At 40.1% G+C, this 14,804-nt stretch overlaps 1 protein-coding gene across 1 annotated transcript in view; it reads left to right on the top strand.

Moving 5' to 3' along the window:
- Positions 1-12,925, top strand: part of ACE2 (angiotensin converting enzyme 2) — a 38,607-nt gene extending 25,682 nt beyond the window's left edge. Inside the window, exons 13-19 of the mRNA XM_077816143.1 lie at positions 68-240; positions 323-382; positions 1,096-1,154; positions 8,009-8,109; positions 9,779-9,895; positions 11,099-11,293; positions 11,752-12,925. Of these exons, the coding sequence (XP_077672269.1) occupies positions 68-240; positions 323-382; positions 1,096-1,154; positions 8,009-8,109; positions 9,779-9,895; positions 11,099-11,293; positions 11,752-11,869 (823 nt within the window). The 3' untranslated portion in view covers positions 11,870-12,925. The remainder of the gene's footprint in view (positions 1-67; positions 241-322; positions 383-1,095; positions 1,155-8,008; positions 8,110-9,778; positions 9,896-11,098; positions 11,294-11,751) is intronic.
- The last annotated feature ends 1,879 nt before the right edge of the window (positions 12,926-14,804 follow it).

Here is a 14,804-nt window from a genome sequence, read left to right as displayed (position 1 = left end):
TGAGTGCGTACATATAATCTGTGCACAGATGGAATCTAGCAATAATCATTGATCCTTCGATACCCAGGGACATGCTTGTCTTGGGGAGATCACAGCCCTGGACCCAGGCACTAGAAAGTATAACAGGAGAACAGAAGATGAATGCAAAACCCTTGCTCCACTACTTTGAACCCTTACATCAGTGGCTGATAAAGAACAATAGTGGCAGATCTGTTGGCTGGAATGCACTCTGGACTCCATGTACGTAATGGTTTTATATGTAATTCAGAATGCTTGACAATACAATTTCTCCTCAACCCATGCCCCCTTTCTCTTTCCACAGTTGTTGAATCTGGCAGTTGGGAGAGGCAACAAGCAACGTCTATGGCCCTGGGACCCATCAGTAAGAGTTGCTCATGCAAAAGTTCATTGACTTCATCACTCCCAAAGCTGGAGAGTCAGGATACTCAGGGACCACGGTGGCCATCAACTGCCTGTCACAGATTCATCTAATTCCCAGAAACTGAGCACTTGACCCTGATAATGAATTGTTGACAAAAGTCACTTTAAAAAGCCTTTTTACATTGGCAGTGCTAAAAACTCAGGACGGATGATCAGAATGAAGGGAGAATAGTGGTTTGGGTTTGTAGGTATTATAACCCTTGCTTGAGCCTACTGAGCATGCTTCACATCTGCCGAGCTGGTGAGAACTCATCTAGACTCTCTGTCATCAGAGCTGGAAGGCAATCAGGCTCAGGATGGGCAAGCCAATTTGGAATGTTAAATGCCATCTCTCCCTGGCTCTCCATTACTGGCCACAACAAAGAGGGTGCCCAAGAAGTGAGAGTAGTAGTAAAATGCTTTATTCAGCCCAGCACCACTACATCAAATGCTGAAGCACATGTGAGACACACACCTGTAGCCACAGTCAGTATGGGAGAATGCAGCATATCCTAGTGGCTGAGAACAGTGTTGTATCTGATACCTTCATTAGCCTGGGGAGGGTAAAAACTATCAGTAAAACAAAATCACCTCATCATCTCACTTGGCTATACAGCAGCTTTATGGAAAAGACTTTGCAGTTGTGATGCAGTGCTTTTTTTCTTTTTAAATCAGATTCTCTCAATGCAATCAAAGTGAGGATCAGTCTGAAATCAGCACTTGGGAACAATGCAGTGAGTAAATCCAGATTAGTGTATTCATTCTGTTACTATGTCATGTTTTGTTTAACAAATCACAGATCAACATGGAAATATCTAGCTGAATTCTATATAGGAGGTGTTGGACGCTCTCTGTTACAAACAATATGACTGCTCTTTCTAGCAATTTGTTTGCATATTTGATGTCCTCTTTCCAGGCACTGATAAATCCTACAAACCTCCTCACAGCCTCCTCCTGCCCATGCTCCTAGCTCAGATGCCCAAATGTCCTTACTATTATTTTTCTGGAGTGCAGTAGCTAGTAGGCAAAAGATGGTACTTCCCTCAACATCGTGCTGGAGGACAGGCTCACTGCTAACTCAGCTGATCTGCCAAGGCTGGGTATTTGGTTGTGGATTTGCTCCTTATTCTAGATTTCCTTCTTCATGTTACTCTCAATGGCACAGTGCACAGACCCTTCCTTCCTGTGAAAGGTTTATAGAATATCAGGGTTAGAAGGGACCTCAGGAGGTCATCTAGTCCAACCCCCTGCTCAAAGCAGGACCAATCCCCAATTTTTGCCCCAGATCCCTAAATGGCCCCCTCAAGGATTGAGCTCACAACCCTGGGTTTAGCAGGCCAATGCTCAAACCACTGAGCTATCCCTCCCCCATTATCATTGCTGTCAAAGCATGAGCATTTTTCCAGGTAAAATTGGCTCATCAGGCAAGTGCTTTTTGCTTATGTATCCAAACACTCAAATTTGAAATTCACACCTAGGTGTGGGAACCTATTGGTCTAGGAAGGTTACACAAATGTGTTATTTTTTCTCACACAAACCCACACTCTCTCAGTTCTGTCACTCTCTTTTATGCAAGCCCTCGTAAACTTTTTTTGCTTCCTGTCCCCCTGAGTTGAGTTAGATGTCATTCAGTGGTGATAGCAACACCACTAAAAGGCTCCATATTACAACACATTTATTAGCCATTATAGTTAATGGTTAACTTAACACCATTTTATGCCTGGCTTTTGTCATCATGTTCTTGTATCGTGCAATTGAGTGGTTGTAAAACAATCTCATTTACAGCACTTAATTTGAATGACTGTAAGATATGGTCCCAAGCTGCAAAACAAGCACATTACATAAACACTGTCCACTAACTACATTTCTGCTCCGACACTCCTTCTATACAAGTAAATAATTCTGAAACCTTGTAGTTCAGCAAGGGATCTTGGTAACACGTGTTAACTAGTGTGTAGGCATGTTGGGAAGATGCCTACATAGGACTTGCCGCAGCTCATAATGAGACACATTCAGCAATACACTTCAGCTGCTTTGTACTGCCCAGACATTGCAAAGCAGCCCAAATTCCAGTTTAACTGGTTGGCTATGCTGGGTTTACCACTGATTTGCATCACCAGAGCAGCACAAATTAGCTAGCGGGTGTACAAGTGAATCTGGCCTAAGAAGTGCTGATTTGTAGCAGTCAAGAACGCTGAGGGAAAGGGCCCCTCTGATTCAGACGTGAAGTAATGTACATTTTTTCTGAGCAAGGAACAACTTCACAGTATCTTACAGGTGCTTAAAAGTGGGGCTAAGTACATAGCAAACTGCCTGTATTAGACCATCTCATGGTCACAGCTGTCAGAGCAGGCATCCTGTGTCAAGTCAGGGACTGACTGTGCAATGGAGATAGTGTAATGTGATCCTGGGAGTGACTATGGGCCTACTCCTGTGCCCATCAAAGCCAGTGACATCACTGCTTTATGTCACTGAGTACAGCCTCAGGCCCCATGCTAATGCCTCGGTTAAGCCTTTAGCCATGTCCCTTGTGTACTACATGGTCCAGTCCTGCAACCAGTGTAATTTACTGTAGCTCTGTTGAAGTCAATGGAGCTACACTGACTTACACTAGCCGAGGGTCTGGCTCAATAGTTCTAGAAGCATGAACAGCCTTAGTCTGAGCTGTTGTACAGTGTGAAAGCTCTTCTCTCCTGACAAACCTGACTTCTGAATCCTTTCTAAATACAGCAACAGCTATATTGTATTACGCCTGACAGACTGGTGCTGGTAAAAGTCCAGGAAAGATTGAGGCATTCCCTTCCAGTTATGTTAATTTAAAAAAAAGTTAATTGAGGCACAGTGGGTTTTGCGAAAAAAGTAAACTGTCTGTCTGTTTTCACAGCTTATGTTAAATTTTCACTGTCTGTTTACTATTGCTTATGTTAAAGAAGCAGCATGCTTGGAACAGCACATATAGAATTATAGAATATCAGGGTTGGAAGGGACCTCAGGAGGTCATCTAGTCCAACCCCCTGCTCAAAGCAGGACCAATCCCCAACTAAATCATCCCAGCCAGGGCTTTGTCAAGCAGGGCCTTAAAAACCTCTAAGGAAGGAGATTCCACCACCTCCCTAGGTAACGCATTCCAGTGTTTCACCACCCTCCGAGGGAAAAAGTTTTTCCTAATATCCAACCTAAACCTCCCCCACTGCAACTTGAGGCCATTGCTCCTTGTTCTATCAACTACCACCACTGAGAACAGTCTAGATCCATCCTCTTTGGAACCCCCTTTCAGGTAGTTGAAAGCAGCTATCAAATCCCCCTTCATTCTTCTCTTCTGCAGACTAAATAATCCCAGTTCCCTCAGCCTCTCCTCATAAGTCATGTCTCCAGCCCCCTAATCATTTTTGTTGCCCTCCGCTGGACTCTTTCCAATTTTTCCACATCCTTCTTGTAGTGTGGGGCCCAAAACTGGACACAGTACTCCAGATGAGGCCTCACCAATGCCGAATAGAGGAGAATGATCACGTCCCTCGATCTGCTGGCAATGCTCTTATTATACAGCCCAAAATGCTGTTAGCCTTCTTGGCAACAAGGGCACACGGTTGACTCATATCCAGCTTCTCGTCCACCATAACCCCTAGGTCCTTTTCTGCAGAACTGCTGCCTAGCCACTCGGCCCCTAGTCTGTAGCAGTGTATGGGATTCTTCCGCCTAAGTGCAGGACTCTGCACTTGTCCTTCTTGAACCTCATCAGATTTCTTTTGGCCCAATCCTCTAATTTGTCTAGGTCCCTCTGTATCTTATCCCTACCCTCCAATATATCTACCACTCCTCCCAATTTAGTGTCATCTGCAAACTTGCTGAGGGTGCAATCCACACCATCCTCCAGATCATTAATGAAGATATTAAACAAAACTAGTCCCAGTGCCGACCCTCGGGGCACTCTGCTTGATACCGGCTGCCAACTAGACATGGAGCCATTGATCACTACCTGTTGAGCCTGACGATCTAGCCAGCTTTCTATTCACCTTATAGTCTATATATAACTTAAATCTATTGCACTAAGAATCTGTTTAGAATGCACTGACATCTCAGGTGACGTTGATCAGGTAGAGACACTTGCAGCTTTGCTCTGGCTGTGACTTTACTAGAGTGTCTGAAAGATAAAACAAAAAATATTTAAAAGACTGCCAGGACCAGTCCTTTTGAACTCAATTAATTACTGCCTAACTGTAGAGAAAATATTTCATAAATCATTTAATATGAGGATCTGTCTCTTATTTTTTAAAAATTGACTACTTTGTAAATGTTAACCAGAACCACTCTGTCAGCATCTTCTGTGTGATCACACCATAAAAAGCTGAAACACAAACTGCTAGGTCAGCAGCTTGTAGACAACTAAGTGTATTTTAAAATGGAAATTCCTTCTAAAATTAGAGGCCAAACTTACATTTTCTCTTAAATAGCACATGAGATCTTTGTTTGAATACTTTTATGAATGAAAACATCATAAAATAGATTTTATAGAAACAAGATAAATTATTAAAAAGCCAAAGGAACTGATAAATAGAACTGGTCAGGAAAGTTTTTAAGATTTCAAAAACATTCATCCTGAAAACCAAAATTTTGAAATTTTTTGGAAAACAAAATTTGAAAAATAATTTATTTTCAGTCAATCGAAATGTTTTGTTTGGCTAAATCTGAAATGTGGTGGTTTTGATTCTGACCCTTTTTTATTTTTTTAAATTTTTATATCAATAAAGTGAATTTCAAAACAAAAAGTCCTTTTGAATTACAAATTAACCTTGTTCTGAAAATGTCAAAACAGGACATTTTGCCATTTTCAAAAATTTTTTTTTTTAATTTCTAAATGATACAATTTAATGAAAATAAATCAGTTTAGTTGAAACAGCATTTTGCAATGGAAAACTATTTCAACACAAATTTTCTAACCAGCTCTACTGCCAAATATGAAAAGCGATGGTTGTGGAATCAAACTCTGTTAATATGCTGGTTCTTTTGGGGCAGGAGAAATAGATATTGCAAAGTAGAAAGGGGCAAAGGATGAAAGGAAAATTAGAAAAAAGCAAACACAATGGCATGATGGACTGTGGTGATAGCTACAGGAGAAAACAATGCTAACTCCTATGAATGCTTAAGTAAAGGCACTGATGTGTGTAGTATCAGCTAAATAATGAATGCCAGTGCAGAGATAATCCATACAGCTGTATCATTAATGCTAAAGACCAGATCCTGGGGTACTATCTTTGCATGCTCAACACACCTCAGAAGTAGGTGTTTGTGGGCAATGGTGGCTTTAAGCCCCCTTTATTGTCCCGTAGGGCCTCATCTGTAACTCACTGAAGTCAATACAAAGACTTCATTGGCTTCAATGGACTTTGGATCAGAACACTGTCCCTCTGACTGCTGAGGACTGGGCCTGTCCCTGGAAGTAATTTAGATTCAAGTCAATGGAGCTGTGCTACACTATACTTGCCGAGCAATTGGTCTACTGACTGTGTCTGAGTTTAGAAGCATTTCCTTCTGTTCTAGCTGAATCCACCATTCACTTCCATGGAGGTAGGCTGACGTACACCAGCTGAAGATATGGCCCAACACATCCTCCTTTTATGAAATTCACTGCAACAGGAGATCAGAGAGTTAAAAATGTAGCAGTATTTTTTTAAATTGCTATTATATAGGGGGTATCTAGAGTTTTATACCATGCCCATGAGCCTCATATCAGGGCTGGATAATATTACCAATAACAACATTTATGGGCATGCATGCTAAGATATAAATGTAATCAAAGCTCTGGCTTCAAGTTATAAACTGATTGCTACAGAGGTCAAAAATGAACTTTCCTTCCACGTACACCATTGCACAATTGCATAGGATACATTCTCTGTTATTGCTGGGTTTTTCCACCTGCACAGGCAGGGGCTATTTAACTATTTATTTGCCAGAAATGAGCTATTTAACTTGACGCACCTTTCTCTGTTTCTGTGTTCCATTGGAGTTAATATCTGACCTATCATGTAGTTTCCTATGAAATACCACATATGCTCTGCCTTTTTTGAATCACTTGTCTGGTTTGGGGCACAAAAATCAATAACTACCTTATGCAGAAACATGGCTGCAAAGAATTCTTAACAAGAAAAATACAAAGACCAAAACAGCTCGGTCTCCTACTAAATGACTTGTTTATGTATACAATTATATAATGGAAATCAGTGTCTAAATCATAAAGTCCTTTCCCAGACAAAACTCCCAATAACTACAGTGGAAATACTCCTGGGTAAAGAATCCATGAGAGCTAGGATTTGGCTTCTTGTTATTTTAAGCAAAAAAGATCTTTTCAGCTATTATGAACCCTTGGGTTGAAATGGGATAGATATTCCTGGTCCTATTTGTGGGATTCAGTCAAGACACAAAATAGCCGTAGGTGATAAATAACCTACAATGGCAGAACTTCAGATAGATGACAACACATTCAAAGATGGTCAGGTTCAGAGGAACAGCATCAGCTGTGGACTAGATATGGGACTGGAATCTGGAAACCCCTGCATTCTGGGCTTGGCTCAGCAATTGACTCACTCAGGGTATGTGTATACTGAGATAAAAAAAACTTGTGGCACCAAATCTCAGAGCCTGGGTCAGCTGACTCAGACTTGCAGGGGTCAGGCTGCAGGGCTAAAAGTTGCAGTGTAAACATTCAGGCTTGGGCTGGAGTCTCGGCTCTGATACATTCCCCTGTCACAGCGTCTCAGGGCCCTGGCTCCAACCCAAGTCCGAACGTCTTCACTGCAGTTGTATAGCCCCACAGGTTGAGCCCTGCGAGTTCGAGTCAGCTGACCTGGCCCAGCTGCAGCCATGCTACGGGTCTTTTGTTGCAGTATAGATCTACCCTCAGTGAGCTTCTTCACGACACTCCATTTATGTATGTCTCATTTTCCCCGTTTGTAAAATGGGGAATCAATCACTTATCTATTTTGAAGGGAGGTGTGATGATTAATCAGATATTTATAAGTCATTTTGGGCATGTAAATTACCTTTGTAAATAAGTAAGTGGTGAGCCAAGACCTCCATTTTTCTGCTAACCTCTGTTCATTTTGTTACCTCATTCTCACACGTTTGTCCACCTGTCATGTGCTGCCTGGTGAAAGGTCTGTGAGTTCTATGGGGTAGGGAATGTCTTCTTCGTTACCTTCTGTACAACTCCTAGCTCAATGGGACCCTGAGCCATGACTGGGGTTTGAGCCAAGTCAACACATTTAATTTTTACATGTAACTATTTTTTAAAAAATAAAATTGAATGAAATTTTGAAATGAAAAGTTGTTCTGAAAATATTAAAAATGAAAGAATTTTTTTTTTGGCGGGGGTGTGTCTGGTTTCCAACCAAAACAATTTGGCAGGTTCAATGAAGTTACAAAATGTTTTGGTTGACCTGAATCTGCATTTTCTGGCCAAAAAAAAAAAAATTGCCTAGCTGTAATTATAATTACTACTACTGAAGCAGTATTTTAAAAGTCATTGCTTAATGCACAGTAATTTTCAGCATAATTATAATCTCTACTGAAGGTCTGTTTTTTATATTTGTAGTACAAATGGGATGAAAATGAATTATATTTGTTCCAGTCATCGATTGCCTATGCCATGAGGAAGTATTTCTCAGAGGTCAAGAACCAGACTGTCTCATTCCAGTGAGTTATTTTGTTTGACTGTGCATGCATGAGCCTACAGTACTGCTTTTGGTTCAGCAGGGATATGTACTGGTGGAATTAATTCTGATTTCTGTGTAATGTAGCTGGAAGAGGTCTGATGGTTTCATACTAAAGGACATGAGGGCATTGACTGGTCTTAATAGGAGAGCCATTTGCTTTGCCACATGCTGTTTAATCTTCAGAACTTTTGACAGAAAGAAAAACATCACCTGTGCAATAGTTAGACGATACTTTATTTCTAGGTGAGGTAGGAGACTGTAGTTTACCACTTACTAATGGTGAGATTTGATCTTGAGAACAGCTGCCCAAATGCTAACAGGGGAATAGGGCTATGATAGCCAGAGAATGGAGCAATAGAGATACCTTCCCAAGAGGAGAAACATTCCATTAAAAATAAAAAATGAAATTATATAAAATTCTGGGCAATAACACTTGTATCATATACATGATGCTGAATAGCCAAGGGATTTTGGACCCACAAAACATGAGTTAATTGATCTAAATGAGGTGAAAAGTCACCCACGATAAATAAATGCAACCCTAATCTAATTTCATTTAAAAATATGTAGTCCTTCACTAACATAGGCTATGACCAGAAATAGATATTTGTACCAAAAATAGCATTATTCTTGCTAAGTCTCTTGGAACGATTTTTAGATAGGCCTCTTCGGATGATTTTCTGAGGCGATCTGCCTAATACATCTGATCACATTTATAGCACATCAATCACCATGATGTCGAAGCTCAATTCTCAGCAGGCCTAGGTGCAACCAAATGCTAGTTTTAATTCTCTAGTTCAAAGTGCAAGAAGCTGAGCTGAGTTTTGCCCCAAACATGTGAGGGCAACCCCGCTGTTCTGTGCTTGGCCAGGTGCTTTAAGGCAGGGGGTTCTCAACCTTTTCCTTTCTGAGCCCCCCCCAACATGCTATAAAAACTCCACGGCCCAGCTGTGCCACCACAGGCTGTTTTTCTGCATATAAAAGCCAGGGCCGACATTAGGGGATAGCAAACAGGGCAATTGCCGAGGGCCCCATGCCACAAGGTGACCCGCGAAGCTAAGCTGCTCAGGCTTCACCTTCAGGCTTGGGATGGCTGGACTTCAGCTTTTTGCCCTGAGCCCCAGTGAGTCTAATGCCGGCCGTTTGGTGGACACCCTGAAACCTGCTCACAGCCCCCCAGGGGGCCTTGGACCCCTGGTTGAGAACTGCTGCTTTAAGAGATTCTCAGTCCTGGGGTAATGCAGCTGTATCTAGAATTACTTAAAGAAAAGGAGGACTTGTGGCACCTTAGAGACTAACCAATTTATTTGAGCATAAGCTTTCGTGAGCTACAGCTCACTTCATCCGATGCTGTAGCTCACGAAAGCTTATGCTCAAATAAATTGGTTAGTCTCTAAGGTGCCACAAGTACTCCTTTTCTTTTTGCGAATACAGACTAACACGGCTGCTACTCTGAAACCTAGAATTACTTAGTAACACAAAACTGAAAGCTCAAGTGTTGACAAAAATACCTTTCAAGCAATGGACCCTTAAGTTGTGCTGCGAGGTGTTTTTTGTAGGTATAGTGGATGCAAGATTTTCATTCATGTGATTTTTATTTGGGGGTATCTCTTTAATCATGAAACATTTTTTTTTATATTTCCCTTCAGGAGCACAGACATTAAAGTAGAGAATGTAACACAAAGAATCTCCTTCTATTTTACCGTCAGAATGCCTGGTAATAACATTGACATCGTTCCCAAAACTGAGGTGGAAACAGCCATCAGGTGAAATTTTGCTCTTAGAGGAAATAACATGAAAGAGGGCTGGAGCCATATAAATATTCAAATGACTGAGGGAGGTATTATGAGAAAGTGTGATACAAAACTAAAGTAAGGAAAAATTAGGATGAGCGAAATTGTCATATCAAAAAAGATCAATAGCCTGTCTAATTGGATGTTGTTTTCAAAGCAGCCAATATAAGGTGACACAGAAAAGTTGTGAAACTCCTAGAATACATCGAATTGTACTGTACTGTGCCATGGAGAAGGAACATTTCTCCAACCCCAGCTGGTGACTAATTTATGCCCTGAACTTGAAGATAGAAGGCCCATGTAATTTTAACCTAACTGGTGTAAGTTCAGGTGCTATTTTAAAGCAGGACCTTCAGGATGATATGTTGGAAAGAAAGCCAGGTATGGGAGACTGCACAGAAGAGATCAAGGATGGAGAAGTAGATTTGTGATACTACCACAGAGAGAATGAATTAAGCTGTGTGAACAATAAGGTTGTGGATGACATAGAGAGAGAAAAGAAGAAGGGACAAAGGACAAATCCTGAGGGACTGGCTGGGGAGAATTAAAAACCAAAGGAGGTGCTGATGAGTAGTCAGAGAGATTGGAAAACTAGGAGAGAATACGGCCAAAGAAGTTATGGTCTCTTGCAAATTTTGTCAAAAGCAACAGAAAGATCAAGGAAGACCAAGATGCAGAAAAGTAGCTTAGACATGGCCAGGAAAAGGCCACTGGAGACTTTGGTGAGAGTATTTTTGGTGGCGTGAAGAAGGCAAAATGCATATTGCAAGGGATCCAAGGGGGAAACAGAGAAGGGGAAGTCAAGGCTGTGGTTTTATGCTGGGCATCCAAGGAACTTAGAGGTAAAGGGAAGGAGAGAGATAAGATGCAAGTAGACAGTGAGGTCAAAGGGTTTCTTGCCTTGGTTTGGTTTGGCTATTAGGATTTGGGATACTATTGTGTACAGTAACAAATCTGAATATGTCAGTTCTGGTTGCTACAGAAATTCGGGCTTTCAGTTACTGTCTTTGTAGCAGGAACAAATCTGGCATGTCTTATTGCTGTTTATCACTCCAGTACTGAAGCAGCATCTTCAAGCAAAGAGTTCAATGGAAGTTTAAAATACCTAGAGGATTATAAGGAATCCAAAAATATTTGATTTGTTTGTGTTTAATTTGATTGTACTCTTGATGGCAGAATGTCTCGGGGACGAATCAATGAGGCTTTCAAACTGGATGATAAAACTCTGGAGTTTGAGGGTATTCTTCCAACACTGGCACCAACTTATGAACCACCTGTCACTGTCTGGCTAATACTGTTTGGGGTGGTCATGGGCGTAGTTGTGATTGGAGTCATTGTCTTGATCATCACTGGGCAGAGAGACCGAAGAAAGTAAGTATTATTTTAAATAATATATGCAAGCAGCGGGAGGCCTGGCAACTCAACATTATTGAAGCTAGTCCTGAAGATGGGTTTTCAGCAAGCCTAAATTGTTTTTTTGGATTCCAACCCACCCTAATGCACTGGAGGAACTCACCTATAATGTGCTTTGCATGTCTTTTTTTCATAAGAATTGTTTGAAGCATAGTTTTGATCTGAAACCAATACAACAAAGATTGGTTCATTGTTTTACAACTTATTTGTATCAATGGCACTTCTACAACATGCCATATGATGAACTTCCTCCTGTTCCCATTAAAGTCATTAAGCCCAGAGTAATTTGTTTTGGTAAAATGAATCAATGGAATACAGTATTTTTTTTTACAATAGTCTCTTGTTAGAATCCATAAGAACTTGATCAAAGTAGAGACTCAGCTTCCTATATATTAACAGATTCTTTTTGCTTATAGGAGAAGGAAAGCAGCCACAAATGAATTAGTACAAACCAGCCACATCAACCCTGAACCTGAGGATGGAGAAGTCAATCCGGCTTTCATACAACATGAAGAGCAGCAAACATCATTTTAGAAAATAATGCAAATTCTCTATTTAATTTTTTGTTTTCATTTTAGCTTTAACAACAATGCATTGGAAAGGCCAAAATACTTCAGATGTCATTAAACATTATGACAGGTTTCAGAGAAACAGCCGTGTTAGTCTGTATTCGCAAAAAGAAAAGGAGTACTTGTGACACCTTAGACTAACCAATTTATTTGAGCATAAGCTTTTGTGAGCTACAGCTCACTTCATCGGATGCATACTGTGGAAAATACAGAAGATGTTTTTATACACACAAACCATGAAAAAATGGGTGTTTATCACTACAAAAGGTTTTCTCTCCTCCCACCCTACTCTCCTGCTGGTAATAGATTATCTAAAGTGATCACTCTCCTTACAATGTGTATGATAATCAAGGTGGGCCATTTCCAGCACAAACATTATGGGTTCTGATATTTTCAAGCAGTTGCCCATGTGCAGCCCAAGGCAAGCAAATGACTTGTTTGCCATCTCTGTGTTCAATCGGTGATGTACAAATACAAAAGAGGTACATTGTGTGTAGCCCTTTCATGAAATATATTTATCATATCACACTGCCACTCATGCTGCTATCCATCAACCAGCTATTTGCAATTTCTCTGTGTTTCCTCTATACTCTATTTCCAAAGGTTTTTAATTTAGCTGTTTCTAGACCAAGAGCAGATATATAAGAAGAACTGAAAAAGAAAGTGCTTCCTCCAGATGGCAATGAAGCTTTCCAACAGGAAGAAGGAAAATCAGAATTTATCAGGAGAGTGAGCTGAAAAAAAGACCTATTAGTCAGTGGACACACACTGAGCACCTGAGGAACTTCAGCTTTGGAGGACACAGTTTGAAATCACATGAGTTTTTGCACCTTCAAAGTACCTGACTCCATACTAAACCCAAAACATAAACTGAAAGAAGACAAACAGGAACTTGAACTTTGTTAAAATGTTGTGGCATATGTAATTTGCCCAGTTGGTTGGCCTGGTAAGTATGGTGTTGAGGTCAAACAGCAAATGTCTCCCCTCCAAAATAGCTTTTTGAGTTATGCTTCCAGCTGAAAAGGAAACCTATTGTATAACTGTGTTTTGGAATAAACTACTCAAAGATCAAATGATCAGAACTTGAATTCTAATTTAAAATATTTCAGCATTTGGTTCCATTATTGGACACCTCACCAGTGGTAGCAGTTAGGTCATCATAATCTCATAAGCAGCTTTTATTTGCATGTATGGAAGTTGCTATTCATAGCCTGGTTTCTGACTTATCTTATTTATTTAATTTAATAGTTCATAGACATTAAGGTCAAAGAGTTCATCCTGATCATCTAGTCTTACCTCCTACCCATTGCATGCCATAGAACCTCACCAACCCACTCCTGTAATAGACCCTAAGCCTCTGGTTGAGTTACTGAAGTCCTCAAATCATTGTTTAAAGTCTTAGTTGTTGGATTTTTAAAATAATATTTCTGACTTTAGTAAAGAACAGGATAAAACTGAGATCCCAGGAGCTCTCTGACTGATGGTTGTGAGGAAGCAGACTGTTCTTGGCGTTATTAATGTTTCGCATTGAACCATTCCATATCTCCAGATGTACAGAAAATGAAACATGCTTTCTTCACTGCCACCAGTGGTTTAATTCCCACCTAAAATGGGACATTCATCTATTTCTGTGGTTTTCAACCTTTTTTCATTTGTGGACCCCTACAATGTTTTGAATGGAGGTGCAGACCTCTTTGGAAATCTTAGGTTGAAAACCACTGATCTAATTCATATACAAATTTATCCGTAATAATCATTAACTCACTGAAAAACCCATATAAAAGTAAGGGCTGTCAAGCGATTAAAAAATTAATCACCATTAATTGTGTGATTAAAAAAATTAATCATGATGAATCATGCTGTAAAACAATAATAGAAAACCATTTATTTAAATATATTTGGATGTTTTCTACATTTTCAAATATTTTATTTCAATTATAACACAGAATACAAAGTGTACAGTGCTCACTTTATATTTATTTTTATAAATATTTGCATTGTAAAAAACAAAAGAAATAGTATTTTTCAATTCATCTAATACAAGTAGTGTAGTACAACCTCTTTACCATGAAAGTTGAACTTACAAATGTAGAATTATGTACAAAAAATGCATTCAAAAATAAAACAAGGTAAAACTTTAGAGCCTAGAAAGTCCACTCAGTCCTACTTCTTGTACAGCCAATCACTCAGACAAACAAGTTTGTTTACATTTGCAGGAGATAATGCTGCCTGCTTCTTGTCATCTGAAAGTGGGAATAGGCATTCGTATGGCACTATTATAACCGGCATCACAAGATATTTACGTGCCAGATATGCTAAAAATTTATATCTTCCTTCATGCTTCAACTACCATTCCAGAGGACATGGATCCATGCTGATGACGGGTTCTGGTAGATAATGATCCAAAGCAGTGCGGACCAATGCATGTTCATTTTTATCATCTGAGCCACCAGCAGAAGGTTGATTTTCCTTTTTGGTGGTTTGGGTTCTGTAGTTTCCACATCAGAGTGTTGCGTTTTTAAGACTCCTGAAAGCATGCTCCACATTTTGTCGGTCCCAATTTTTGGAAGGCACTTCAGATCCTTAAAGCTTGGGTCGAGTGCTGTAGCTATCTTTACAAATTTCACATTGGCACCTTCTTTGCATTTTGTCAAATATGCAGTGAAAGTGTTCTTAAAACAAACAACGTGTGCTGGGTCATCATCCGAGACTGCTATAACATGAAATATATGGCAGAATGCGGGTAAAACAGCAGGAAACATATAATTCTCCCCCAAGGAGTTCAGTCATAAATTTAATTAATGCATTATTTTTTAATGGGCATCATCAGCATGTAAGCATGTCCTCTGGAATGATGGCTGAAACATGAAGAGGAATACGAATGTTTAGCATATCTGGCA

This window comes from Eretmochelys imbricata, chromosome 1 (genome assembly GCF_965152235.1).
Source record: "Eretmochelys imbricata isolate rEreImb1 chromosome 1, rEreImb1.hap1, whole genome shotgun sequence".
NCBI lineage: Eukaryota > Metazoa > Chordata > Testudines > Cheloniidae > Eretmochelys > Eretmochelys imbricata.
Note: the sequence above shows the minus strand (reverse complement) of the source record. Positions and strands in the feature narration are given on the sequence as shown.